Source organism: Strigops habroptila, chromosome 7 (assembly GCF_004027225.2).
Source record: "Strigops habroptila isolate Jane chromosome 7, bStrHab1.2.pri, whole genome shotgun sequence".
NCBI classification, from domain to species: Eukaryota; Metazoa; Chordata; class Aves; order Psittaciformes; family Psittacidae; genus Strigops; species Strigops habroptila.
This window is the reverse complement of record NC_044283.2, coordinates 44,863,209-44,890,079: the sequence shown is the minus strand read 5'-3', so window position 1 is coordinate 44,890,079 and position 26,871 is coordinate 44,863,209. Positions and strand designations below refer to the sequence as shown.

The window sequence follows — 26,871 nt, the reverse complement described above, 5'->3', positions numbered from 1 at the left end:
AAAAGCAATTCATTTTGAAACAAATATATATTCTGAGATTAAAATAAAGTAGCTCAAAAGATTCAGTCAAACAACTTTAGTCCTTAATATCAATTCCCATTAGTCTTCCCACTGCAGTTTGTTTTTCGTACGGCAGGGGTTAGGGGTGTGTGGTGAGGAGTTGTGTTTAGCTATAATTGAAGCTTCCTGAACAGAAGGAACCCAAAAGTGGTCTCAGAAGAATCAACAGATGTGACTGTAGCAGCCAGGGTGCTGATTTAATTCACCAGCTACTGTTCAGAATATTATCTCAGTAGCATAAGAATGTCCTAAGGAGTACCTTTAATGTCTCCAGTAAATGGATGAAAATTATTTCTGAAGATATTCTTTTACAGTGGGAGGCAAGGACTATATCACGTTCAGCCTTGATTCAGCAAAGATCCCTTTTTTTCCCCCTCAGTGTCAAGTATCTCTGAACCATAACAAAATCTTGTTCTGATGCATATGTTGAATTTTCTTCCCAGGTAGTGTGCTGCAAGCCCTGGCACTGTTCTGCTTTCAGCTTCTGATCAGACCAAGCCATCTTTTAAGCTGGTTTTGTTTCATGAAATTTCTCAAAAGCTTTGCAGATTTGGTTTCACTTGTCCAAAGCACGGCACAGAGTTCTGGTACTTTCAAAGGGCATCCTTAAACTTCAGTTTTCTTGCTTTACCTTCATACTGCTTAGTCCTGCAGAAAATGCATAGCCAATCCTAAAAGCCAGTAACTGGTCCCTGAATCCTATCACTATAGACTCATGGGCACATTTCTGCTCTGGTAGGCATGGGTGTAACTGCACACTTCAATTATGAGAAAAATGTGGCTCAGCACATAAGCATCTGTCTGTTGGTAGGTTCTGCCCAAAGAGAGAAGAGGTTTATCCTGGAACCAATCAAGTATCAAAGCAAGATGATACAGTTGTTTCATCTTTACAGGCAAGTAACACTTACTATAGCAAATCTCCTTCAAGGCAGAGAAATCCTTCCATTGCCGGATGAAACAAAATATCATGCCATTTCCTTACTTAAATGAGAAGTGCAAGTCAAATGGAATTTCAACCAGCTGTGTTCACAGCTCTGCACCACTTGCCAAACCAGCCTGCAAATTCTGGGAGGCTGTAAAGCCAAACAGTATGCACATTTAAATCTGAATAAATAATGTACCCACAGGATACTTGTGGTGGTCCCAGCTACATTTACACTTCGCAAATGTGCACAAAGTTTTGGTTTGACAGGCTATTTACTTATTCATGCATGTTTCCCCTATTCTCAATGTGTATTTCAATAACATGGTAGGTTACAAGTCAAAGATTATAGACCAGGCACTTAAGTAGCCATTAAGTGATGGTAATACAGAACAGTTGCTTCTCACACTCAAGAGTGGGAAGGCTCATGCCAGCAGGTACAGAAGCAAGTGTTCATTTAAGCACATCTGAGAAACCATTAACCAAGACTCCTTTGCAAGATTTTTCTTCCCCATTGTAACTACTATTTTTCACAAAGCAGCCTTGGATGAACTAGAGTGACTTTCCTTTTCCTTACTGAAAAATCAATGATCTCCCACAAGTAAGGGGAGATTTAAGTTTTACACAAAACAAATAATAAAGACACTGCTCCTCAGAAAAGGCATTCTTTTGAATATGGTGGCTTAGTAACATATTTCAGCGCTTATTGGAAATAAATCTTGTGCCTGAAGTCAAACATACCAAAAAGCACTCCAAGCAATCGCAATACATCTGTCTGTCTGCCTCAAAACTCTTAAAGAATAAAAAGCAACTCTCTCAGAAATGCCATCTTTTCCAAAGTACTATTGTAGTAATTAGTTAAACTTGATAAACTTGTTTAGAAACTCTTTTTGGACTGTTCTAGCCTCCAGAGAAATGGAAGGCCATTTGGCCTAATTTCTCCAGTGCAGGCAAGCTGAACAGACAGCATTTTCAAAGCAGCTTTGACAAGAACTCAGCAGCTGATGGAAGTCGGTACTCAGAGCACTCGACACTTCCACACGGTTTTGGAAATCCCATCTGACCAGAATTAGGCTGTAGGAATGCACTTCTTTTTTTCATCTTGAGAAAAATAGTCTAATCCAAAATGACACTACTGTACATCTTAAAACATATCTTTTGGCATAAAAGGTGCTCTGATATTGCAGTAAGTCTACTACATCTTCTTTTTGCAAAACTTCTTCAGCATCTTACTGGCCAGAAACAAGCATGGGTTAGTAAATCATTTTCCCAGAAAGGTTATGAAGGCTTTTCCATTCCAACATCTAATTAGCTTTGGAAAATTTCACAATGCAGTAAAATTTGCAGTAATTAGAGTGAAAGCTAAGAATAACAACATTCTTCATGCATTTGGCTTGATTTGGCAGAGGTCAGCTGAGGCATCAATCAACCCATCTGGGTATCTCTAAAGTACAAAGCCACTTCAGAAGGAAGCCTAAACGTTTCTGAAAGAGGGCAATCCCACTAGAAATGTTAGGGTGGTGATAAGCAGTAACAAGCTCAGCAGAATACTCATCAGGTGTGCAGGCTCCAGATGGAGAAGAAAACTTTCATCCCAGAGCAGGCATCATGGCAGCAGCTTCCATGGATCTGACAACAACAGCAGCACTGTATTGGCTATCATGGGCCAGGGGCAGCAGACTAGGACTGCCTGCAAGAACACAGAGCTGGCATTTACGGTGGGTGAGAGGCAGCACTAAATGGCATCCAGTCCATCCATGCTTATCTTGCTGGATGCCACTGCCACCAGAAAAATTAATGGTCGGATTAGTGCCCTGTTACATAACGGGGCAGTGTCTGTGATTACAGAAGCTGTAGCAATAAATACCAATTTCTCTACTGCCATGAATGTTTCCTCCCAGCTGTTCCCTAGGGTATAAGCTATTTTTCTGGAGAACTGCTGGTCAGCTGTTAGTACAAGATGGCACCACTGACTGCATGAGTGAGAGTGCTGCTTAGTCAGTTGATGGCCACAAGCAGTATGTGAACAGATGCCTTTGATAACCCTCCCAGTGATGATTTGAACAAGGTAGAGGTGCTGGGTAGTATGCTTCTCTACATTCCTTTCTCAGATTTATAACAGAAGATGACAGAGACAAAACAGGACAAGCAGAGTGCAAGTGTACCTTCCACACACTCTACTTTTTGACAGTTTATAAAGATCTCATCAAAATGTGCCTGTAAAAGATGCCACTAAGATGACTGCAGCAGAAAATGGGAGAATGCTGGGGTTGTTTATGTTTGCTTCATGCATTTGACAACACAAGCTCAGGAGAGCAATCTATAAATAGCTGACAAGGACCTGTGTTCATGACATTATGGATCAGTGCCCGTCAATGTCAGTCAGTTACTGATCCAAGCAGACTTAGCTTGTCTATAAATGTTTTGTCTCCACTCAAACTGTATCACTTGCATTGATCAAAAATTAATAGATATGCTACTGTTACCTTATAACTACTGTGCAATATACATATACTGTTAAAGCCTTATCCTAAGTTAGCAGGTCTCCGACTATTGAGGGAAATACATGGCTTGAACTCTGCCTTCATATAGTTAAATGAATTTGCCTTTAATGAGCAGAAATAACTCTATAGTCTTCTGGCATTATAATACATATGGAATTTTAATGTCTTCTGAAGTTACTCTCTCAAGTTTCTTTTTTTGTCTCCTATTGATTATCTTCACACTGAAAAATCAGCAGGGTCTGAATTACAGGACCCATAACACACATCTAACAATTCCTGAAGAATCTAAAACTAAATTTGTTTCATACAGGTATATTTATAGTACTTGTTCTATAGAAGTCTAAACAGTTATTAGCACTGCAGTCCAATGCTCTAAATCACCAGCACTTATAAGTGCTGCAAAATTGCCAGTCGCCTTCCTGGACTCCACTGAAACAGGAAATTGAACAAGAGATTAATCAGTAAGTTAGTGCAGGCAACCAAGAATAAGGGTCCCCTCAAAGATCTGCTCTTATGCTTTCATCTCTATCTCAAAGTCCAAATATAAACAGCTTCCCTGCTAGTTAATTTACAGGGATTAATAACTGGATGACTTATAATTCACTTCAATAAGACTAGGAAAACAAGTCAACAAATCATGTCTTTTATCTGCCTGCTTGGGCTTGTACTGAAGTCTGTTCTGCATCTATGAATGATTAGCAGCAAGTGTAAAATAGTTCCCCAAAGGTTCCCACTGGCAAATCCCATTCACTCCTGGATACTCCTGACAACAGTTCATTAATCCCCATAATTTCAGACCTAAATCCTGACATCCAAGTCAAGGATATGTCACATCTGCTTCCATTAAGAGACCTTAAATGACCTTAGCCAGTAACTCAGGTCTTCTGCAGCTTTACCAACTCTCCTGGACATTTTGGTTTTTTTCAAAAGAGCATTAAAGAAAGAATCAGGTGCCTTTTTTTTTTTTTTTTCTTTTCCTTTAAAAAGGCAACTTGCATATCTTTTTCAATGTAAGTCCTCCTGGAAAAATATTGCGGGTTGGAATCTTGCAGCATTTTGAGATCCTTTAACCCAGGGAAGCTAAATTTAATATCACCAATGCAAGATGTATTCTACTTTGCAAACAACTGGCTGTAACTCCTCTGATATCACATTAGAAGAGAATATAATTATTAAAATGATCACATGTGTCTCAAAACACTGCAATATAGAAGTATATTTGATGGAAAAAGAACTAGATGAAATGAGGAGGAAAGGAGGAAATTAAGAATGTCATCAACATAATTCAAGGATTGTTCAGCCAGAGCTAGTATTCATTTTAATATAGTAAAAATGGGCTCACTTCACTCTGTAAGTGACCAGTGTCCAAATCCTGCAGCTGTCTCTCTTGGACCAGACCTTTGCAACTGCACTGTCTTTAGATACAGCAATTAGGCCCAATCCAGCACTGCAGCTGAGGCTGATGCAAGTTCAAGGAAGAAGACATTAACATACAATAGAGGAGTAACTGAACATCAGTGCGAACTACAGTGTCTGAGACTGCTCTTCCTTAAAGACACAGCTTGGCCTTACAGTTTTTTCCTGAATTAAAAAAAAAAAAAAAAAAAAAAAAAAAAGAATCTGTAGGTGAGCCTCTGAACCTCTAAGAAAAAAAAAACGTATTTATACTTTTTTCCATAATTCAGTCTTGAATTCTAGGTGTAGCCCGGCATTAAGAACAAGTGCTGTACATCTACTGAAAATGCAGATCACACCCAGAAGTCTTTAAGCAACAGGACAATCTTAGTCATGTTTGGTAGCAGGAGCACCAGAAGGAACATATTGCAATGCTCTATTTGCTTTCAGGTGTCTTGGTCATCTTGAGCATATATTAACTTCCAGTAACACACAGTGGTGTGGGAAGAACAGACATCAGCTGAGGAGCACACATATTTGGAAAGGTTATTTTAACCGTAATTACTTCTACAGTATATGAAATGGAACTCTTCTTATCATCAGATGCCAGACTAGGTTATTGGTTTAATCATAATGTCTGTCAAGAGGACTGCATAGCAGACCTTAGACAGTGAACAAAAGGCGTTATGGACTGCTTCTCCCCTTCCTTCCTCTAGTATGTTATACGCCTTTTCAGGCATTCCAGACAGTTTAGCTGCCAATGACAAAGATAGCCTGAGGCATCAAAGATAGGCACAAACCAGCAGTAGCTTATATTTGCAAGGCTCTTCTTCAGTGTCTAGATTCTAAACATCATCATTTCTAAGCAATGAGACTAAGTCTTCCTATGTGACAGCATTTGAATAACTATTTCTCATATACGTGCAGATGCTAGCATAAGGAAAACTTTTATGAGCCAACTTTGTTAGTGAAGTGTAAAACATTTCCTCATCTGACCTTCCAGCATCAGTTAGGTAGTTGCAACTTTCTTATGCCCTTAATTTCTTTTTTACTTTTGAACCAGGACAACTATGGTACATAAGTGCAGTTTTACCATTTATTACTGATAATGAGGTAAAATCTGTCCAATACTTGCCGGACTGTGAAGAATCTTGTGAATGTGATGAAGCATTAAGTGAAGCTACCACTACAGCTCCGTTGATCACTTTGATGTCACCATCAGAAACCCTTTTGTGGATCTTTTGTTTAGACTGGATATTAGAAAAAATTTTTGACCGAAAGGGTGTTCATGTATTGGAACAGGCTTTCCAGTGAAATGGTGGAAGCAACATCCCTGGATGTGTTCAAAACATGTGTAGATGAAGCCCTTAGTGACATGGTTTAGTCGTGGACTTGGCAGTCCTGGGGTAACGGACTTGATGATGTTAACGGTCTTTTCCAAACTGGTTGATACTATGATTTTATGATGCTATCTCATAGCTTTTTGTTAAGATCTGCCAAGGGAAACAAGCCTCTTTGTTTTACTATACCTAAAGCAGTGACGTCTCTCTCTATAAGGTCTTCCTGGGAGACTGCTGAAATTATAATTTTAATACCCACTCATTACTCTAGGCATGTTTACTTATACTGATCCAGACGAGTAAAAAGAAGACGTACAACAGCACACAGCAGACCAAGAAAACACTTTACTAGAAAGAATACCACTTACAACTGCTATCTGGTTTCATGCTCAAAGCCTGTGATTGCTTCATGCAGTTGATCATAATCTGATTAACTATCATAATTAGAGAAGCTGAAAAATGACTCATCTGGAAAACATGCAAAATAACATCACTATCTGAGCCCTTACTAGGAATGATCCCATTTTAAGTCTGACTCAAATATTAAGTTGAGAAAAAACAATTCAGTTATCTAGATTAACAGAATATAGACCACACAAGCTCATCCCAGAATTTCTTTGCTAAATACACAACTGAATATGAAGACAGGGAGGCACAGAAGCCTCCTAGCTTCAGTTATGCACTAAGTTGGTGATAAAGAGGGGATTTTAATGTTCCTCTTCTTTGAAGAGAGATATTGCTTTGTGCTGTGGAGTATCTTATTTGTGTCCACTTGCAGGGACAAGCAAATAGCTTGTCACATCCATAACAGTCTGCATTCAAGATTATCTTCATTATCTTCAGTGTGGGCAAAAATAACTGAAAAGCAATCTGATGCATCAAATCTGCCCTGATATTTTCTGTTACTAAGAGCACAGTATGATATACCCTATAAAAAACAGGCTAGTTTGGGTTTGAGTCCCATAGCAATAGTAAGAAGTTTGAGTCATCTGACATTCCAAACCAAGTGCCAATTGAGAAATGGAAATAAAAAAAGGATTTCTCAAGATAGCAAGTATACTCTTCCTCCTACTTCTGCTATAAACAAAGCACTAGTGTGGATCTATGGTTTCCAAATAACTTGACTATTGAGAACAGAGATATTATCTCTAAGAGTAGTGACTGAGCTTTTATGTTTAATGAAAAAGACTCAATTTTTAAGCAGTATTCTTCTGGCTCATAAGTAGCACCTGCCATAGCAGCTGCTTTTAATAGGAAAAGAGTTAATTTTCTAAGTATAGAATTCTGTTTGTTTGAAAAGAGTGCTTCTCATATTCTAGGCCCATGACTGATAAACAGGATCAAGCACTGCCAAGAACATACTTCAATTTGTGTGAAGAATTTGCTTGAGGAACGTAGTACATATTGAGAGGTATTAATGTAATGCAAATAATTACAAGACAGTTGTTCATTGTTCTTGTATTCCCTTTTGGCTCTTGAACATCTATAAGAGCATTTTGAAAGAAGAAGAATCTGGTGAACCTGGAGTTCAGTTAAACTTACAGCTCAGAAACTGAAGGGTGATTACATGAAGTGCAGAATATTCCTTGGAGGAATGTTTTTAGCATAAATACAGAATGGTCATTTTAAGTTTCACGTTATTAATGCTATCAGCAAACCTTGCAGCCAGTCACTTTAAAAAGTCCAGAGAGATTCTTTCATTTCCCGAGTTATACTCAGAAGTTAGGGAGGTATACTTCCAAAACTTCATGTCTGTACAGAACGGAGGTTTATAATATTACTTAGCATTCTGCTACACCAAATGAAAAGTCAATTGACATTCACTTCTAGTTGGAAAATGGTTCAGAACAGAATGATGAAATGACAACAAAGAACAGAGAAAATGAAGGAGAAACAGTCTTTAACTGCATCGGAAGACACCTGTAATTCCACAGGCTTTATGTGGAATTGAGCTAATTCTCATATTTAACTTGGAAGGCTGTGAGCAAATAACAGGTTATTAAAAATAAGTTTATACTGTTAAATTTTTATATTGAATTAGAAATCCTGAAAAAGAACACTGAAATTTCCATTTGCACAGTATTGTGCTCATGCCCATTGAAATGCTACTTACAGGTAGGATTTCCAAACATGAGCAATCAAATAATTTTCAGAAGTTATAAAATCATTGCAACTTCTAGCTCCCTTATTCAAAGGAATTTTAATGAAGGTCAGTATTAGGAACACCTCAGCAATAACACTATTTTAGAAGATAATTACTGGTGTCAGGCAGCATTCTGCATTTTTAGCACTAGGTTAGCTGATACGCTGATTGCACGGGAGTGTTTCCATGCTCTGAAAAAGAACAGATTTCATAGATGCGGTAAGTGATACACAGTAAAAGTTAGACACTTCTAAAGTGCTATAGAAGAATGCAAATTTTTAGTTAGATGTTCTATTTCAGAAATTAGAAATGTTTGAAATGTTTAATTTTCATCTCACTTTCAGTGTCCTATATATCCCCTCATCACCCAAAACTCTTTTCTTAGCTACATTTCTCCTAGAAAAACAGAGAACAGAATAAGACAGGGTTTTAAGACATGCTCAGAGATACATGAAAACTTTTCTAGAACATAAGAAGTACTTCATATGACCAAGTATCAGCTGAAGGCAACAAATTGGAACAACCTCTTCTCACTAGATGATATGTCAAGCCATGGAAGAAACCAGAATATCTTTGTATAAAAAAAAAGTCTCCTTGTGTAAATATGCAGTTCCAGCTAAACCCCACTGAAAGGTAATTGCAGCCTGGCTGACTAAGTATTGAGTTGCTTATATTTTCAGTATGTACTAGGCAGAATCAAATCTTTACTTCTTTTACAAAAAAATATATCTTCACATGTGAAAAAAGGATCCCTGATGTGCAGAGTACCTAGGTGCTCAGGGAACAAATGCACACAATGGGACATTCCCACCTCCCTGCTTCCTGTTGGCACTAGAGCCTTGCACCCACCAACCCCAATGTCTCCCTGATGCATAGGCGCATGCAGGGATGCGTCCAAGAGTCTCACCTCTTCCACACCAGTGTGTATGGGAGGGATTATTTTATACCCACTGGAGCACGAATTATTTGTCCCTTTCAAATCCATAGGTACAAACGGGCCATCACACACTACATATGTATTTTAAAGTGTTGAAATGCAGGAATGTTTTTTTCTTTACCGCAATTCGTTGTCAAGACGATGGACAGCGGCAGAGCAGTTGACGTCATCTACCTGGACTTGTGCAAAGCGTTAGACACTGTCCCGCACGACATCCTTGTCTCTAAATTGGAGAGACATCAATTTGATAGATGGACCACTCGGTGGATAAAAAACTGGCTCGATGGCCGCACACAAAGAGTTGTGGTAAATGGCTCGATGTCCAGTTGGAAACCTGTAACGAGTGGTGTCCCTCAGGGATCAGTGTTGGGACCGGTCCTGTTCAACATCTTTGTTGGCGACATGGACAGTGGGATTGAGTGCGCCCTCAGCAAGTTTGCCGACGACACCAAGCTGTGTGGTTCGGTTGATACGCTGGAGGGAAGGGATGCCATCCAGAGGGACCTTGACACGCTTGTGAGGTGGGCTGATGCCAACCTTATGAAGTTTAACCAAGCCAAGTGTAAGGTCCTACACCTGGGTCGGGGCAATCCCAGGCACTGCTACAGGTTGGGCAGAGAAAAGATTCAGAGCAGCCCTGCAGAAAAGGACTTGGGGGTGTTGGTTGACAAGAAGCTTAACATGAGCCGGCAGTGTGCGCTTGCAGCCCAGAAAGCCAACCGTGTCCTGGGCTGCATCAAAAGAAGTGTGACCAGCAGGTCAAAGGAGGTGATCCTGCCCCTCTACTCTGCTCTCGTGAGACCTCACTTGGAGTACTGTGTACAGTTCTGGTGTCCTCAACATAAAAAGGACATGGAGCTGTTGGAGCGAGTCCAGAGGAGGGCCACGAGGATGATAAGAGGGCTGGAGCACCTCCCGTATGAAGACAGGCTGAGCGAGTTGGGGCTGTTCAGCCTGGAGAAGAGAAGGCTGCGTGGTGACCTCATAGCAGCCTTCCAGTATCTGAAGGGGGTCTACAAGGATGCTGGGGAGGGGCTCTTCCTTAGGGACTGTAGTGGTAGGACAAGGGGTAATGGGTTCAAACTTAAACAGGGGAAGTTTAGATTAGACATAAGGAAGAAGTTCTTTACAGTGAGGGTGGTGAAGCACTGGAATGGGTTGCCCAGGGAGGTTGTGGATGCTCCATCCCTGGCGGTGTTCAAGGCCAGGTTGGACAGAGCCTTGAACCACGTGGTTTAGGGCAAGGTGTCCCTGCCCATGGCAGGGTGGTTGGAACTAGATGATCTTAAGGTCCTTTCCAACCCTTACGATTCTATGATTCTATAAGACCCTGATATTTCAGTTTTCTCCACATTTTCAGAATGGAAACGTATGTGAGAGCAAGCAGCATGAAAACAGTGGCTCTGACTGAAGCTGAGCTGCAGTGATTTAAACTGTAGGTGTTTGCTGCATATGTTAGGATGACCTTTACTTTCATGTTTTCTGGAAAGTTATTTATAGCACATTTCTGCAACAGCACACATATGAGATCTGTAAGCACTCCAATGAGTTTGTTGTATGAAGTACCTGTAACTGAAACACTGTATTTCATTTTTACTTTCCAGAATCACTTCAACGATCTCCCCTTTTTCAACGTTTTCAGATTTATTTCTTTGCCTTGCCTTGCTAAAGGCTAAAGTAAAATTCAGTATGATCTACAGAGAGTCAATAGTCTTGGACAGCACAAGATATCAAAGATGGCTGTTAACACTTAGAAGTAGTTCATACTCACCAAAAGATGTGGATGGATGTACATGCACTAGTTTTCATAACAACTATTACATCTCCAGGCGTCCTAAGGTGGAAGAAGATTTACAGAAGACATGGCATACATCTCCTATATGATTTTGTCTCTACTGTATTAAGTCACATCCCAGAAGGACTATAGGCAACTTGAAGTTTATTCTTATTGTATGAGTACTCAAAGACTACAGTCTAGATCAGGGCCCTGGTCCTCTTTGCAGATCTATGCCATCAGATGGAAAGGAAAATACAATTTTTTCAGTTGCAATTCACATTCCCACCAAACTAGACAGAGGCAGCAACAGGAAGCCATCTGTGCTAATTTACACAGTGGTCTTTCATGGCTCACCCTCACATGGGGGATTATCAGTAGTTAGTGGCTATCCATTGCTGGATTAAATGTGCTGCAGTACATTATACATTACATATGCTTACTAACCTTTACCAAGTGTATTCTTAAACAGCCACTATTGGGTTAGCTCATGAGAAATATCTTGACATTCTAGTTGTAAAGTAGCATTTGACCTATTTTTGTGCAATGTGTGTGTCTATTTAGACAGAAGTAGAGTGTAAAGCAATTCATCTATGCACATGTAAGGTATGGAGCTGAAAACACTCTCTCAGCATTGCTACGCTGTCTGATTTTAGTGTCAATAAATGATGGTTTTGGGAAAGATTAAAAGCAGACAGCATCTGACTGAAGATCAAGAACCATCCTTTGTTATCCTCTATAATTTCCACACAAACAGTTTCCTGCTCTCTTACCCATTAGAAAAAAACCTAAAAAAGCTGAGTAAAGATTAGGTGCTTCTGAAATATTATTATTGCTAAACATTCGACCTGATAATGGAAGTGAAATACATACCAGTTCAAGTATTGTAAACATTGTGCCAAACAAGTTTGACCCAGCCTGTGCTGATGTTAATAGGCTTGACACAAGCTTTGCATTATTTAAATCATGATATAAGACTGCCTGCAAGAGCTTTATCTGCTATTGTCACAAATGAAATCCAAGATGACTGAAAGGAAAAATGATTAGAGAAAATGTTTCCTTTTTCAGCTTGTTTACTCAGTGCACTTTACAACAGTTTCTGTACAGTCAGATTCTTCATGCTGAAAAAGATGAGTTTATACAGATATGCAATCATTATGATAAAGCTTCAACCAGCACAGCTTAGGCGCTGTATGTAGCTCCTGCTCTCTTTCCGACTTCCTCCCATCTCATTTAAGGACATGATATCAAGTAGCCCATACTCACACTAACTTGTTCATGCTCTAGTCCTGAATAATGAACTGGGGAAATAGTTCAAATTACTACATGTCTGATAAATGTGATAGCTGTTACTCGGCATGTCTCTATTAAGCAATCTCACTCCACATTAAAGCCATGGCTGAACAGGGCTCCTCAAGCCAAAATCTTGCCTGTAATGGCCTTTGGACAAGAGTGTGCAACCAACTGGCTGTCAGTAACAGGAAAATTAAAATTAAAAAACAAAAATTAAAAAAAAAAAAAAATCAAGAAAAAAGCATAACTTCATCTCCCCACACAAATGCCTCCAGATGAATTTACTGCAGAAACCGTCACACATAGCTCTGGCCAGAACACCTTCCTCTCACTTTGGGCATTTTCCTGATGTGACCAGTCAGGCCAGTGGCTTTTCACTGCCCCACTCCCCTCTGGGTGGCCAGAAATCCCTCCATGCTTTTCCACTGGCTTCACTTCCAGCTCCACTCCTCTGCATGCAGGAGCCACAAAGCAACTTGCCTTGACTTTAGACCCAGAAGGCTCTATTGCTCTGCTCATGTCTGTCGCCTTGCTAGCCCACTTTGATTTGTTCTACTTAGCCTGCAGGTTTAAAAAAGCAGCCTTCTTGTAATGAAGCACTGTTAGTCTACCTATCCAGGCTAAATTCAGTTCACAAACAATTCTGGTGAAAACTTAGTCCCATTTCATATTAATTTACCTTTAAATCTGTATTATGCCACTTTCTTGGCAATATACCAGGAAAGAAGTCCATTAGCTATGGGAGCAAAGGCCAAGTAAGAATTGTTTCAAACCACAAGATTTTTCTAAGTAACACTTGCTCATCTAATAGAAATCTCATTAAATGTCAGCTCTGACAGTTAAATTATGGATAGGTCTGAGTAGATTTATCTGAAATAAAGTGAATTCTTTCCATCTTAATCAAAATGTTAAGACTTAGAACCATACAAAGGAAAAAATACAGAGTTCAAATCATTGTCTTTAAAACCAAGGTGCAAGCAGAACCGGTTCTTGAGTTTTTAGGTAAAATCTAACAAATACTAGAAGTATTTCTATGAGGTGACTTCACAGAGAATAAGGTTCATGAGCATCTGCAGTTTTGAATCTCTCAGCCTCCAGTCTGTTTTTTAAGATGAGATTAAATTAGTTATATGTAATTTTTCTAATGTAACTACAGTTTAATCAGAATGTGCTCAAACACTCAAAAGGGTTAAATCACTTTCTTACATCAGTTTCAGGAAAGGTACCTTACTACTCTGTCACTGTTTCATTCATATACCTTTTCTCCCTATATATCTCTGCACTTGTTACATTAAGCATTATATTCTCCTTAGAAAGAAAAACCACTGGTGACTTTCTCATGTCATTAATCCCAGGTTCTGCCTAGTTTGTGTCTTCAGAAAGTCAGAATTTGTGTTGTTCCTAAGTAATTAATGGCTAATGAATCCTATTGGTGTACCTAAAAGCAGGTGATCCTGGCTGCTCTTCTCAAATGTAAATCCTGACTGTAGAAGGAAGAATAAAAATCATAGGAGTCACTACTTTTAAAGCAAGAAACTTCTCAGGATAAAATGTTTTAACCCACATGACCTTAGAAATAAGACATGGAAAAATAATATGATTATGATGGAACAGTGACTCAGTTGCCTCATAATCACCGAGACATTTAACAAAGCAGATTTAAGAAAAACGTAGTTGTTAAAAAAAAGCCAAACTAGAAAGCTTCATTACCTCAGTAGGAAAAATGTTTAGCTTTTGAAACTGCTCATTGCTGTTGTTAAACTTGATAGAAGAGAGCAGGAGAAAACTAGCACAATCCCTGTGGCACTTCCCCTTCCAAAAGTTTCAGAGGTAGTAGTGGTGGTTGTGATTAGGTATTTTATTAATATTAGCCATACTGAGAGGAGGCATAGGACAACTCATTAGACCAATCAGGTAGCTAGGAGTTTTTACAGATACGCCTCTACTGGGAAGTAAAAAAAAAGATTCTTCTTTTGACTTTCAAAGCACAACAAATACACCTGACAACTCTGACTATAGCCACAAAGATATTTAAACTCAGAGTAGCTACTTACACATTAATACTGGCTCTGGGAGATAACATGGTCATACTATAATAATCGAAACAACTGCACACCTGCCACATTGCTGATAGTTCAACTGCCCATGCATTTTGATTTTGTAATTCAATAACATTTCCTAAATAGATCCTATAGCCAAATTTTGCAGCTTTGGCATAATTAAAAATGTTTGAATCACCACTAGATACTGAAATCATCTACATATGAGCAAGAGTTTAAGTTTGGCACTGGGATTTTCTAGGAAGATACTAAGATTTTAAAACTGTGCTCTTCAGCTGAGGTCCAGTATGACATTACACTTACTTACATCAGCTAGGAATCTAACTAACTCTAGTCGATGACTACACTTTTAGTTAGAATTGTTATGCCATGATGATTGGACCTTCATTATGACTCAAGATCCGGCATTTGCTATACTTGGAAAGGAATCTGATGAGCCAGTGCTGTTTTTGCAGCGAGAGTCCTGCTATCAGTCACTGTTGACGCTTTCATCAGGAAAGCAAATTCCACAGAAATAGTTTTTCCATTCCATTTACCTTTCCGGTAGGTTACTGAAAAGATTTTCATCAGCATTTCTTGTGAAATGTCTCATTTCTATCAGAACTGGCTCATGACAAAACAAAAGTTTGCTTTTTATTCCTTTACACAGGGAATTCAGTACAAACACATGGGAAAGGATGACAAATGGCACTGGATAGCCAAAATCAATCTTCGGAGCAGAATCAGGCCACTGACTCTTCATGGCCACATAAACACAGTAAGAATACAAAGAGAGTCAACAACCACTCGAAAGGTTAAAGTAGCTGCCCATATTTCACTGTGTGTGCCCTTTAAACTGGTGATTACTTTCAGATTGCCTGAGACCAAATATGCTATGGATTGCTTGAAAAGGGATTGCTCCCAATTTTGTTCTATTCATTCATATATGAAAATCTCAGGCTAAGATGGTTGCTTTGCCTTGGCCTTTATGGCTACTGGTTTTTAAAATCTAAATTCACATAAAACAATTGCCTGTGTGGTTAGGTAAAAAATCAACAGTACACTTAAATATATACATCCAAAAGACTTCAAAGTAGTGTTTAATAAGGTCAATCTGAGCAGAGATAAATTTCTTTCTCTTGCCCACGTTATGTTAAGGGAAAGGGCAATTTTAGCAGTTTGTGACATTCCCTGATATAGCTTAGATTTAGAGACAATATTCCTAATATTCTACTTACTGAGTCACTTTATTAACAGTCTTCGATATCAGTCAGTTACTAAGTGAATATATACTATACCACTTGAATGTATGACTGTACATCTATATTACTGGTGTCACTTTTCACTAAGTAGAAATCTTCCTACAGTTTTGGGTTGACTCAGACCTTTCTTGCACTCCTCAAGTTTTTTTTCAGTTCCCCCAAATTAAAGGCCCAGTATTACACACAGGCAATGATAACAGCAATGGCAATGTTAATAAGCCACTGAGTACCTGACCCTCTTTCTCTAATATAGTGCTTTGCTGTGTTTTCGAAAACTGCTTGTTTATTACTGAAAAAGTGAGCTATTATTTCACTGCAATAGACATTTGCCAAAGGGTAGGATGCAGGAATGTGATACCCCTGGGTAAGAAAGTATTTAATAACGTAAAGGATTTATTCGGTTTTGCAGAACGACCCAGTTTTTCTCCAAAAGTAGAGCATACATATTTAGTATTAGTGAAGACTGAGCAACACAGATCACCTTAAGCAAAGTATTTGATCTTGATATGATGTATGCATATTTTGAAAGAAAAAAAAAGGTTGCTTAAATATTTAAAATGATTGATGCATAACTAACTGCTGGATTTTAAGCCTTCTAGCACACATTGCCTACAATAAGGTGCCAAACTGATACTCATTTCCAGCACTAGCTTCCTTTTTGTACTTGGCTCTTATAACATTTTACCTACATTTAGGTCCAGCTCTTTCATTCTGTTTCAGGTTTCTTTCCATTTTCCTAGGGAACAGATTAGTGGCCCTAGCACACAAATTGTCCACATAATTAGATAACATTTTTACACATTTTACCATGGAAAAAAGCCTTATAGGAGCAGAAATTGCAAGAGTAGAAATGAACATCACAACATCAGCTAGCCTATCTTCTGGCCCGGAGGGAGAACTGTCATCCCTAATAGTTCTTGAGTCTGTTTCTAAATCAACACCCCAGATGGGAATGCCATAATCTCATCAGTGCCCAGCCAATATCGGTGCTAAACTATCTTGTCTAACCTTTTCTAAAGACTTGTCTAAGTCTGCTTGCTATCATTTAAGTCCATTACTACTTGCCCTACCTGCAGCACATGGAGGGGAATTTAATTCTTTTAATTGCAACTTTTGACGTAATTGAAAACTTACAACTGAGATCTCCTCAGTTTCCTCATCATTAAGTTTGAACGTACTGCTGTTTCCCCCAAACCTGTCCTTGTATACTCCCTTAACCTGTTTTCTGATCTCTGATGGGCCTCACCACTCTGGACCCTGGTATTTGGTGTACACCCCTCTTGATCTGCAGAATTCAGTGCTGAACAGATTAGGAGACTCCTATTTCAAGACTATTTTTGATGATGCATCCACTGTGGTGTGTCTTACTCTAACAGGATGATACTTGTTCAGGCATATTTAGCTTGCAGTCCTCTATAATGCATAAATCCTTTCCTACAATTCTACTGTCCAGGCAGTCTTGTCCCTCTGTCCCTCTGAAGTCGGCATTCATCTCAAGTAAGCTGTTAGATAATTTCTCAAGAGTCTGAGAACCTGATCTTGTCTTTCAATGCACTTACAACCTTTTGAATTAGTATCATCTGCATAGTTAAAACATTATTCCTTCATAAAAATCACTGATGAAAATACTGAATAGTACTATACTCATGCAAGGTCCTTGAAGAATCATATTTGATTCTTTTGGTTTGATGTTAAAGCATTGATTTTCCATTCTAGAGCAGATTTTTCTTACCAATTCTACATTTATTAATGATCTCAACTACTGCATATTTTCCTAGTTGTTAAACATGGTGAGGGAGCGTAAAAATCTGTAAAAGTCAAATTATTTAACTCCTACTGCTTCTACCTTTTTCACCCTGTCAGAGAATAAAATTAGATCAGCTTGACATGACTTCTTACTAGTACCTCCATGCTGGTTGTTACTCATCTCCTTGTCATTTTCTAGATCCCTACAAATTGCTTGTTTGCATATGTTCTTGTATTTTTCCAGGATGTTTGCAATGACACCTGTGTAATTCTTTGGCTGTTCTTTTCTGTGGTCTTTTCCTATATATGTTCAAAGTTTAGGGGAAGATTTTAAAAAACAGTTTTCTAGACTCCAAGATCACCACTAGCCTTTTTGATGGCTGAAGCAATTTGCCTATGTAACCAAGCTTAAACTTCACCAGCTCCAACCCAAATGAGAATATCTGGTGTAAGTCATCTTTAACCTATTCTTTCCCTACAATAAGCCCAATTCTTATCCTTTTGTGACTACTAATGCTGTCTTGGTTAATGAAATTTGTAGCCTCTCCATTTTCCTCATGGAATATACATTATGTTAGACACATATGCATAAGCTAGGAATCGTTCAAGTAGATGTATTGAATGATTTATTTAGTGATGTTCCTTGTTCTTTTCCCATTGATCTTCCCGTGTCTGTTAGCCTTGGCACTCTTTTACTTGGGCTAAACAGACTCTCTGTAAAGGAAAATATTCTGATCTGGCTTGGGGCAATAGCTGTAGTGCCTTCAATGCCTACAAGATTTGTTTTTCTTTGGTTGTTTGGGTTTGGTTTGGTTTTGTTTTAAGAAGCATTGCTAGCTCTGATTGTTAGAATTATTCAATACTAAAGGTTTAAATATTTGTTAGCAGCACACATTCCCTTTGAGAAAGTCATGAAGCATGGACAAGATAAGTACAGAGTTATTACACATAGGAACACATGTACATGCACACTCATTCATATCTTAATCAGCATTTTGTCAAAGCCAAGAACAGAAACATAGCATCATAGAATAGTTTGGGTTGGAAGGGACTTTCAGAGGTCATCCAGTCCAACTCCCCTGCAATGAGCAGGGTCATCTTCAACTAGATCAGGTTGCCCAAAACCACATCCAGCCTGGCCTTGAGTGTCTCCAGGGACGGTGCATTTACCACCTCTCTGGGCAACCTGTGCCAATATTTTTACCACCTTTATTGTAAAGAATTTTTTCCTCACATTCAGCCTAAATCTCTCCTCTTTTAGTTTAAAACCATTATCCCTCATCCTCTCACAACAGGCCCTGCTAAAAAGTCAGCTCTGCCACTAGGCTGAATAGATCATCCACCTGGTCGCATCTGAGACAGAGAAAAGCTCTGGCAGTCCCTGCAGCCCGAGACCTGCGTTGCTGTTTTCATGGCAGCTCCACCTGGGTTGCTACAACCTTCCCGGTGAGTGCAGAGGATATAACTTTGTGCCAGCTAGATACCATTTTCAGGCTCTTTCCGTGAGGGTGATAACCACCAATAGAGCAAATCCCTTGAGCCAGTAAGTTGCCTACACACTCCTCGCATGCTCTTGGGATAGGTAATGGAAAGGTCCAAGGGACTAGACACCATGAGGCATAGCCGATTTCAGGCAAAGCTCAATTACAACATAGTTGATCTGACAAATGTTAGCCCTGATCTTGGGGGCAGATGATGTTACATTTCATGCCTCTTTATGAGAGCTAACAGGTAGCTTCTCAGACTTAAAGAGCTCAGCATTGTAAAAATTAAGATGTGATTAAGCAGATGAAGGAGCAGATCTGAAGAAAATAATCAGTTCTGTATTTCACCTTTCTCTGAGGCAGATAGATAGACTTCTGCTGTAAGAAAGCACTAAGTATTCAGGTAATTATGCTCTAAATGTCCTCTTAGGCACACTTTCCTATTGGCTTCCTAATGGTCACATTTGCCATAGTCACATTTATTAATGCTGTCAACAATTGATTAACCTGCATTTTGTTTGCAGAAGACAGACATAAGAATTTAGCTGAGAGATGCTGCAGCATCAGATTCTATCACAGACATACCAGAGAAGCTTTACAGATAACAAACCTCAGCTTTCACTGACCCTTCCAACTTTGCTATTTCTATAGCAAATCTTTTGAAATACCAAATCCAAATTACAGAACACTGCAGTCTTTTTTAGTCTGCAGGAAAATAAATCAACTTTCCTTCAATGCTTACTAAAAACAACTTGCTTTTACCCTGTGACTTGAAGCAAGTGGTCTCAAAACCAAAAAAAAAGTCTTACTATGCACAAAGTTCAACCGTATTTATGGATTGCACAGATCTTGTCATGTTATTTCCATTTTAATTTTTACCTTGCGTAATACAGGAATAAGGCAGAAGTGTATATCAAATCTGCCTTATTTTCCTGAATGTGCTCGAGTGTTAGACAAAAAATCTGGACTGTTCCAAACATCAGTTATGCTGAAGTTCTGTTTGATGGAGCAACAATCGCTGTATATCTCTAGCAATGAATGTAAAATTGGAATTTAAAAAGTTTTTTCATATATCAAAAGACAACATTATGTTATCTGCTCCATCCAAAGCTTTAAAAGCTCTGTTGGAGACATTAAGGAACACATTCTATTTAATTTCATAGCTCCTATGATCACACAGCTGTGTGATATGATACCACCAAAATAAATTTTCAAGGAATGAAAACACTCCACATGTTAAAACTCAGAAAGTGGTAACAAATCTTAAGGATTTGATTTGCTACAGATGTTGGATATTACAGCAACACGGAACACTGTTCTGAATATTGTAAGGAATACAGACCACATGACAAAAATGCAATTTGTAGTTTTCTAAACAGTTCTGATTAGCCTTTTTAAGAAGTGAAAAAGCTACATCTGTCTTGTGTTTTATTTAATACTAAATTTTCTCCTTTGTATCTGCAAGCTTTTTCTCAGATTACACTTCAGTCTTCGATAAGTCTTACCACTGTTATAAAACACACATAATTTGCAGGATACATTACGCTCCAATTTAGCCAACGTAATCTATCCCCTTACATGTTTCTGTGACACACCAGGTTCTAGCCACTATTGCAAATGGAATACACCACCTTGGATTCAATCTATCATGAAAGGTCCTTGGTCATGTTAAGGATTACCCCGCAATACTGATTTGAGCAACAAGACAGTCCATCTGCACTCTTGTCACAGAATAAATGCTTACCTTCATAGGCTGTCATTAACAACAGCTAGTGATGTCTCCCCTGCATTATCCTTCTGCTTGTAGGAAGTGTGGTGCTAAATTTATGTTTAAATGAAATAAAGGTGTCAGACAAGCATAAAGAATTGGTGTAAACAAACAATGGCTTGATGGTTGAGTGCCAGCTCAACCACCTGAAGGAGAATGTTTTCCTTACGTTAAGGTAATCAGCTGTTTAAGCACAGCGTTTCCTAAAGCCATTTGTTTCAGTCACCATTTCAGGAAGGAAAGTTAAAATCAAAGCTGGTTAAATTATTAAAATCCTGGTGAGATGCTGGACAAAAATACGCAAGGAAAAAGAAGAGTTTAAGAGGCCAGATATCTAACTCAAGATCTTCCTGAGATAAAGCTCAGGATGGGAGTTTTGCTTAAATACCTAATCTTCACCACGATCTCTGTATGTCTCTGGATAAACGAGAATAGACATTTCTTGGAACTGATATGAAGTATACACAGACTTAGGCATACTGATATATCTTCCTGTAAACATAGGAAATGTGTTGCTCTGCTGGAATTGCAGAAATATCACTCAAATATCTGAGAAAGGAAGCACTCATAAGGTGTAGCTGGAAGTTGTAGCAAGGAAGTTGTTTAAAGAGGCCAGGAAGGAAGGTTGTGTGCTACACATTGGCTATGAAAGAGGTGCTAAGCGCCTGAACCCACCATGCCTCTCCACAAATATGTGGTATTTATTCTCACATGCTCAAAAAGAAACATGGCAGTTGCTACCTGGAAAGACTGCAGAACTGCAGAGATGAGATATGAAACGGAGCTCTCCTCTGCTTTGCCACTCTCTTCTTCTGTCTCTATTTTTGCCTCAGCCCATCTTACTGTGTGCTCTGCTCTCTTTCTGCCAGAGGCAGTGTCCAGAAGGGTGGGTGGCCACACATACATTTAAGAAGATTTAGTTGAGTTTCCAAAACTATTTTCTATTAGATGAAAAAAAAAATAAAAAATCTAGCTATAATCTGGATATGCAGTTACAATAGATTGTTTTAATATACATAACTGGTATATGTTGTTTGCTTTGTTACTAAAGGCCAAATGTAGAACACTCAGCTAACAGTTTACAGCCAATTAAGCAACAAGTTACTTAACAGCAGCTTTAAATGATGCATGTATTTTCAATCCTAATTTCCTGGGAATCAATGTAACTTTTCCAGATTTCTATTTAAAACTTTACAGAACTTGATTCTTATCTACTAACGGATAGTTCAATCTTTTTACATTTGTGCCTGTGAAATATGCCAAGCTTGGCATATGACAAAACAGTTGTTTACACTGTTGTGGAAAACACGCAGAAGTATGGATTTGAAACTGCTACTACTGATCACTGCAGTCTATATTCCAGAAACAAATACAGCATTAAATTTCCTTAACTTAACAGAATTCAGTAACCCATGTCCAACAATGATAGCACAGAAGATAATTTATCAGCATGCAAAAAGTTCAGTCTTCGAGCACAGTCAGGGTTTGAGCCCTTTACCAAAATCACAGTAAAGCAATCCAGCCATCACAATTAACACCTCAATGAGGATCTGGAAACCTCTCTGCAAAATGCAAGACTGAGGAAAAAAAAAATCTCACTTTGCATCTACCACTGCATGTTGCCAATGTGATGAAATCTAACGAGAAAGGATCTAGGCACCTAGAAGTTAGTCAAATATCTAATGTTCAGGGTCATGATTTAATATAGTGGGGTTTGAAACCTGTGTTAGCTGCATAGGTTCACACACAATAACTGATGGCTAGCTGGTATCTCACCTAGGGATTCTGTGTGCCATGCTACGCATATGTAGGTGTCATGCTAAGCAAATTGCCATCTACAGACAAGGAAATCTACAGGTTATAGGAAATACAGGTTTTTCACTCTCTTTAGCATATCCTAATGTTCAACAAGAGTGCTGGAAGGTTGTGTCTGCTCATTTAACAGCAGGTAAACACAGCTGCAGTATGAAATGCTGTTAGGGAAAGCCTTGCCAGTATTCAGGCTACTCCAACACGAAGCACTGTTGAACTGGTGCTGTCAGACGGTACATACACTATGGTTTAAAAAAGAACCAGCAACTTCAGCATCACCTTTGGGAGTTGCAACTAGCAGTTGTGAGCTCCCCATCCCATATGCACAGATTATTATTTTCTCTAGAGCCTTACTTTGCTTTAACAGAGTAATCTAATTTAAAGACTGTCTGCCTTTTTGCCTTTTTTCCCCATTCAGATCTGTGAGGTCCTTCTGGAGTTGTGTGCCATTAGCACAGCATTTAAGTACCCAAAGGAGCTGAAAGACTTATTAACTAGAAAAGAAATTTAAGACAGCATAACAGAAAAATGTTGAAGCTTAGTAGTTAGGACATGTAGTAGGGTAAGACCTGGTTTCTGTCTGGAATTCATTTAAAGTCCTTGAATATGTGGTTGAACACAGCCTGTTGGAAAACTTCCATGGAATTTTAACAAAATTTTAGTGTCATTATCAGTGCACTGAGCCGTTTACTCACTCCCACACACAAGTCAGGTGTATGGCAAATCAGTTTGCAGAGATCATGTAATTACTTGTGCATGCATATAGGGCAGTATATCCTAATTCTCCTAAACGACCTATAGTTTCAAGTGTTTATTCAGAAGAGAAGCATTTCAGAAGGTCAGAAAGGATCATTCATCAGAGGCTCAGAAATTGCTCCTCTGTCAGTTTTACATACAGTAAAAGGATACACACTAATTTTCAGACTCGCACCAGATTTCATTATTTTTCTGATAAAAAGCTTTCTTTTCCCCCAGTAAGAATAATTTCTCATTTAAAGGATTTCTTAATTAGTATATTCTTTCGTATTAAATCTAGTATTGAACATAATTTTATGCAATCATCCTGGGACTGTGAATATTTTTTTATTTATCTTGGCACTCAGAATTTGATTGCTTTAGTATGGCTACATTTTATTGTAATGTACAAAAGTTCTCCCTTCCCTTTAAACATAAGAAGACTAACCTCCACTGAGTTTTGAACACTCATGAAGTATCACACTATTACCCTGAACATATATTTCTGTTTAATTTTCAGCATTTTACTAGAGGAAATTTAGACTCATTCTATTTACAAGGCTAGAGGTGTTTCTACGTGAATGAGAAAGATGAGGTAAAACTCTTTCCCTTGCCTCTTCCAGGTATGCCAAGCGTGATGGCAAGGCATGTTCTCACAGGGTATGTTGGGGAGCACCATCTAAATCCCAACCTACATCACTTGCATGACATGTGGTACAGTGGCACAGGACATCACCCACTCTAGTTAAGGCAGATGAGGGGCATCATCGCAGTCACAGGAAGACCCTTGAGATCCTGTCCGTTTATGACATCCTCCTCCCACTTCCCCATTGCAGCTCTGTAAACCCTGGGGAACACATGAAGGTTCCACCCTGCTGCAGAGGGGCTGGAGGCCACCTGATAGAGAGGGAAGAGGGGTACAGGTAAGCACCACAGCTGCCCCATGCTCCAGCACTGTCTGCAGAAGAAAATTAGACTCTACTACAGCTTAACAGAGGGCAAGGTTTGCCCAAAGGCTTCCTTCATATAACTGGTGGGCATTGATTTTAACATCACGATTCATTTATTGTAGCTGTCTTTGTAACTAAAAGATGCAATAAAAATGACTGCATTCTGTTCAGCAGCCAACTTTAAGGATGTGGTGTCCTGAAAGGCTAATATAGACAAAGACTTCTTGGCTTGGAACATGTTTCAAATCTTCCCACCTCCCTAGGAAACATTTATGACCTGCTTAACACACACTAATGCAAATGAAAGTCTTTGTAAAGACAAAATATAGATCAGGTATAACTTACTATACATCTGCTTTCCTACAGATTGCTTGAAAAATAACTAGGGGTGGAGATCTTCCTTGCTCAGTTCAAAAAATTATTCTGCAGCCCAAGAAAAAAGATGAATATCAGCATTAACTATTCAGATACCCATCGTTTCAGTGGCTGATAACTGAGGAAAAAAAAAAAAGATGAAATCTGAATTCCTCACAGTAAAAACGTATCTGGAAGAGACATAATGTAGAGGAACAAAAAATGAAACAGGATAGAAGCCATTGGTGTTCCTCCCTGAACTCGCTGTCACCCTTCACGATATGACATGCATGATATGACACGCTGTCACCCTGCATGATAAAGCCCTGAAGAACGAGTACTGATGCAAAGCAAGGCTCTACCCCCATCTTACCTGCAGATATATCACTGCTCTCAGTAAAAATCTCACTTTGAACAGAGAACAGCATATACAGGTAATATTTCCTGGCCATGAGCCACAATATAATTATTTGCAATGCATCGCCTCTTCTGAAATACTTTGCACAACTCGTAGCTGAGAGAGCATGACCTCCAAAAACTAAAGTTCTTAAGTAGAGTTGATAGCGAACCACAGCATTAACAACTGTGAGTACAATCTGAATATCTGCATGTATATGGCACATAATTCTGTGCCACAGGGCCTTTACGCAAAGTCTGTGAAAGCTCCAAGATGCAGCCTGCTCTATGGATTGCTTGTCAGTGCTGATCAGTACTGCTGAGTGCCTATGTGTAGGAGCCAGGATATCAAATGACCTGAACCTGAGAGCAGTGAGTTCTAATCTGCAGATAAATTTAAAGAGCCCAATTCCCCACTGGTTTAAAACAGGATTCAAGAGTCTCTCCACCTCCAGAAATTGACTAGTACGAAACAGCAGGGCAGAAAAATTAGGGAATATTCCTTGCAGTAAGCACAAGCTCACCATTACCCTCAATCAGTCTGAAGATCCCGAGCAGCTTTTAAACTCCCTATAACAATTAGAAAGGCAGCTTTGTGGTAGAATGGGCATCTGCATTTGCATGATACATATTTAACCAGCTAGACTCCAGCATCTCAGATTCTGATTTATTTTTTTCCTCTTCAAACAACCTCAATAATGTAGATAGTATTTTCAAGGGTAGAAAATTCAAAGTTGCCCTGTAGAAAAAGCTTACCCATTTATTTTTCCGTATTCTTACTTCCTCCCCTAGACTCAAATCCTTTACTATTTCTACTACTGCAGTTTGAAGGTCTTTCCATTAAACTAATTACTGTACTCCACCCCTTTAAACTTGCTTTGCTTGACCAATTAGAAACAAATAGAGCATGAGCTACAAATGAAGAATTTTTGCTCTTCATCAGCTGACAGAAGGCAAGTTATTCTCAAACTCCCAAACACGGACTTGCTGGTTTATAAATAACTTCCAGGCAGTCACATCTAAGCCTCGCTAAAAGAGAATTGAGGGGAAGAGACATGTTTGGACAAAATTCCAGTTCTGGATCATTTAACCGTTAAATTGAACCAGTAATTCAATTATTTGCTTACACTGTATAGGAATACCTGGGCATATCTTCTCTGTCAGAAAATTGGACACAATTATCCCTCTCGCATTTTTGTAACGTGCATGTTCTGGCAGGATTTTCTTGGCGGAATGATCACACAAATATATAAGACACTTGGATACACCTGGGTGGTACAGATTACTAGATTATTTTTTTTTTCCTGTTCTAGATTCTTGGTTTTCTCCTATTAGGTCACCCAGGTGACCACTAGTGGTTATTTTATTTATAAATGGCTACAAACATGCATGTTTTGACATTAATGTGACACTAAGTGGAATAAAATACCACTTTTACTTCTAAGACTACGACTAAGAGTGAAAATATGGCAGCTAAACAACAGCTAACATCTCATGTAGTCTGACTAGTGAAGCTAACCAGAGCATCCCTTTGCCTGAATTTTTATGTGTGTAGAAATTTTGGTTTTGTAACTGCAGATGTTCCAGTATTTGGTATTTGTTTTAAAAGTACCATTCATATTTGTTTTCCTCTACTACAGAGTCATAATCAAACATTCAGAAGGTGTTGTAACTAATTTGCATTTTATTTGAAAGAATATAAAACATGTTGGAACCTAGCTACTTGAAATTTCCTCCTGATGTCTATATTTCTCTGGAATAGCTTTTAAAAAGTAGCTGTTTTCATAGCTTTTAGAGGGTAATAGCTTCTAGAGGTTAACTGGAACAGAGGAACACAGACAAGTCAGGTATCTTGGGTTCTACAATGACCTTGTATAATAATTGCCTCCAGTTTGCTCAGATTCAAAATACCTTTAGTATTTTACTTGCACATTACTGATGCCTTTAATTTCAATGG

General features: G+C 38.8%; 1 protein-coding gene across 6 annotated transcripts in view; it reads right to left on the bottom strand.

Moving 5' to 3' along the window:
- The window catches only part of MAP9 (microtubule associated protein 9), a 155,762-nt gene that overhangs the window by 96,146 nt on the left and 32,745 nt on the right, over positions 1–26,871 (bottom strand). Inside the window, exon 11 of one of the 6 annotated variants that reach the window (XM_030492208.1) lies at positions 11,073–11,135. The exons of the other annotated variants lie outside the window; for them this stretch is intronic. Within the exon in view, the coding sequence (XP_030348068.1) occupies positions 11,100–11,135 (36 nt within the window). The 3' untranslated portion in view covers positions 11,073–11,099. The remainder of the gene's footprint in view (positions 1–11,072; positions 11,136–26,871) is intronic. 6 annotated transcript variants of the gene reach the window in all.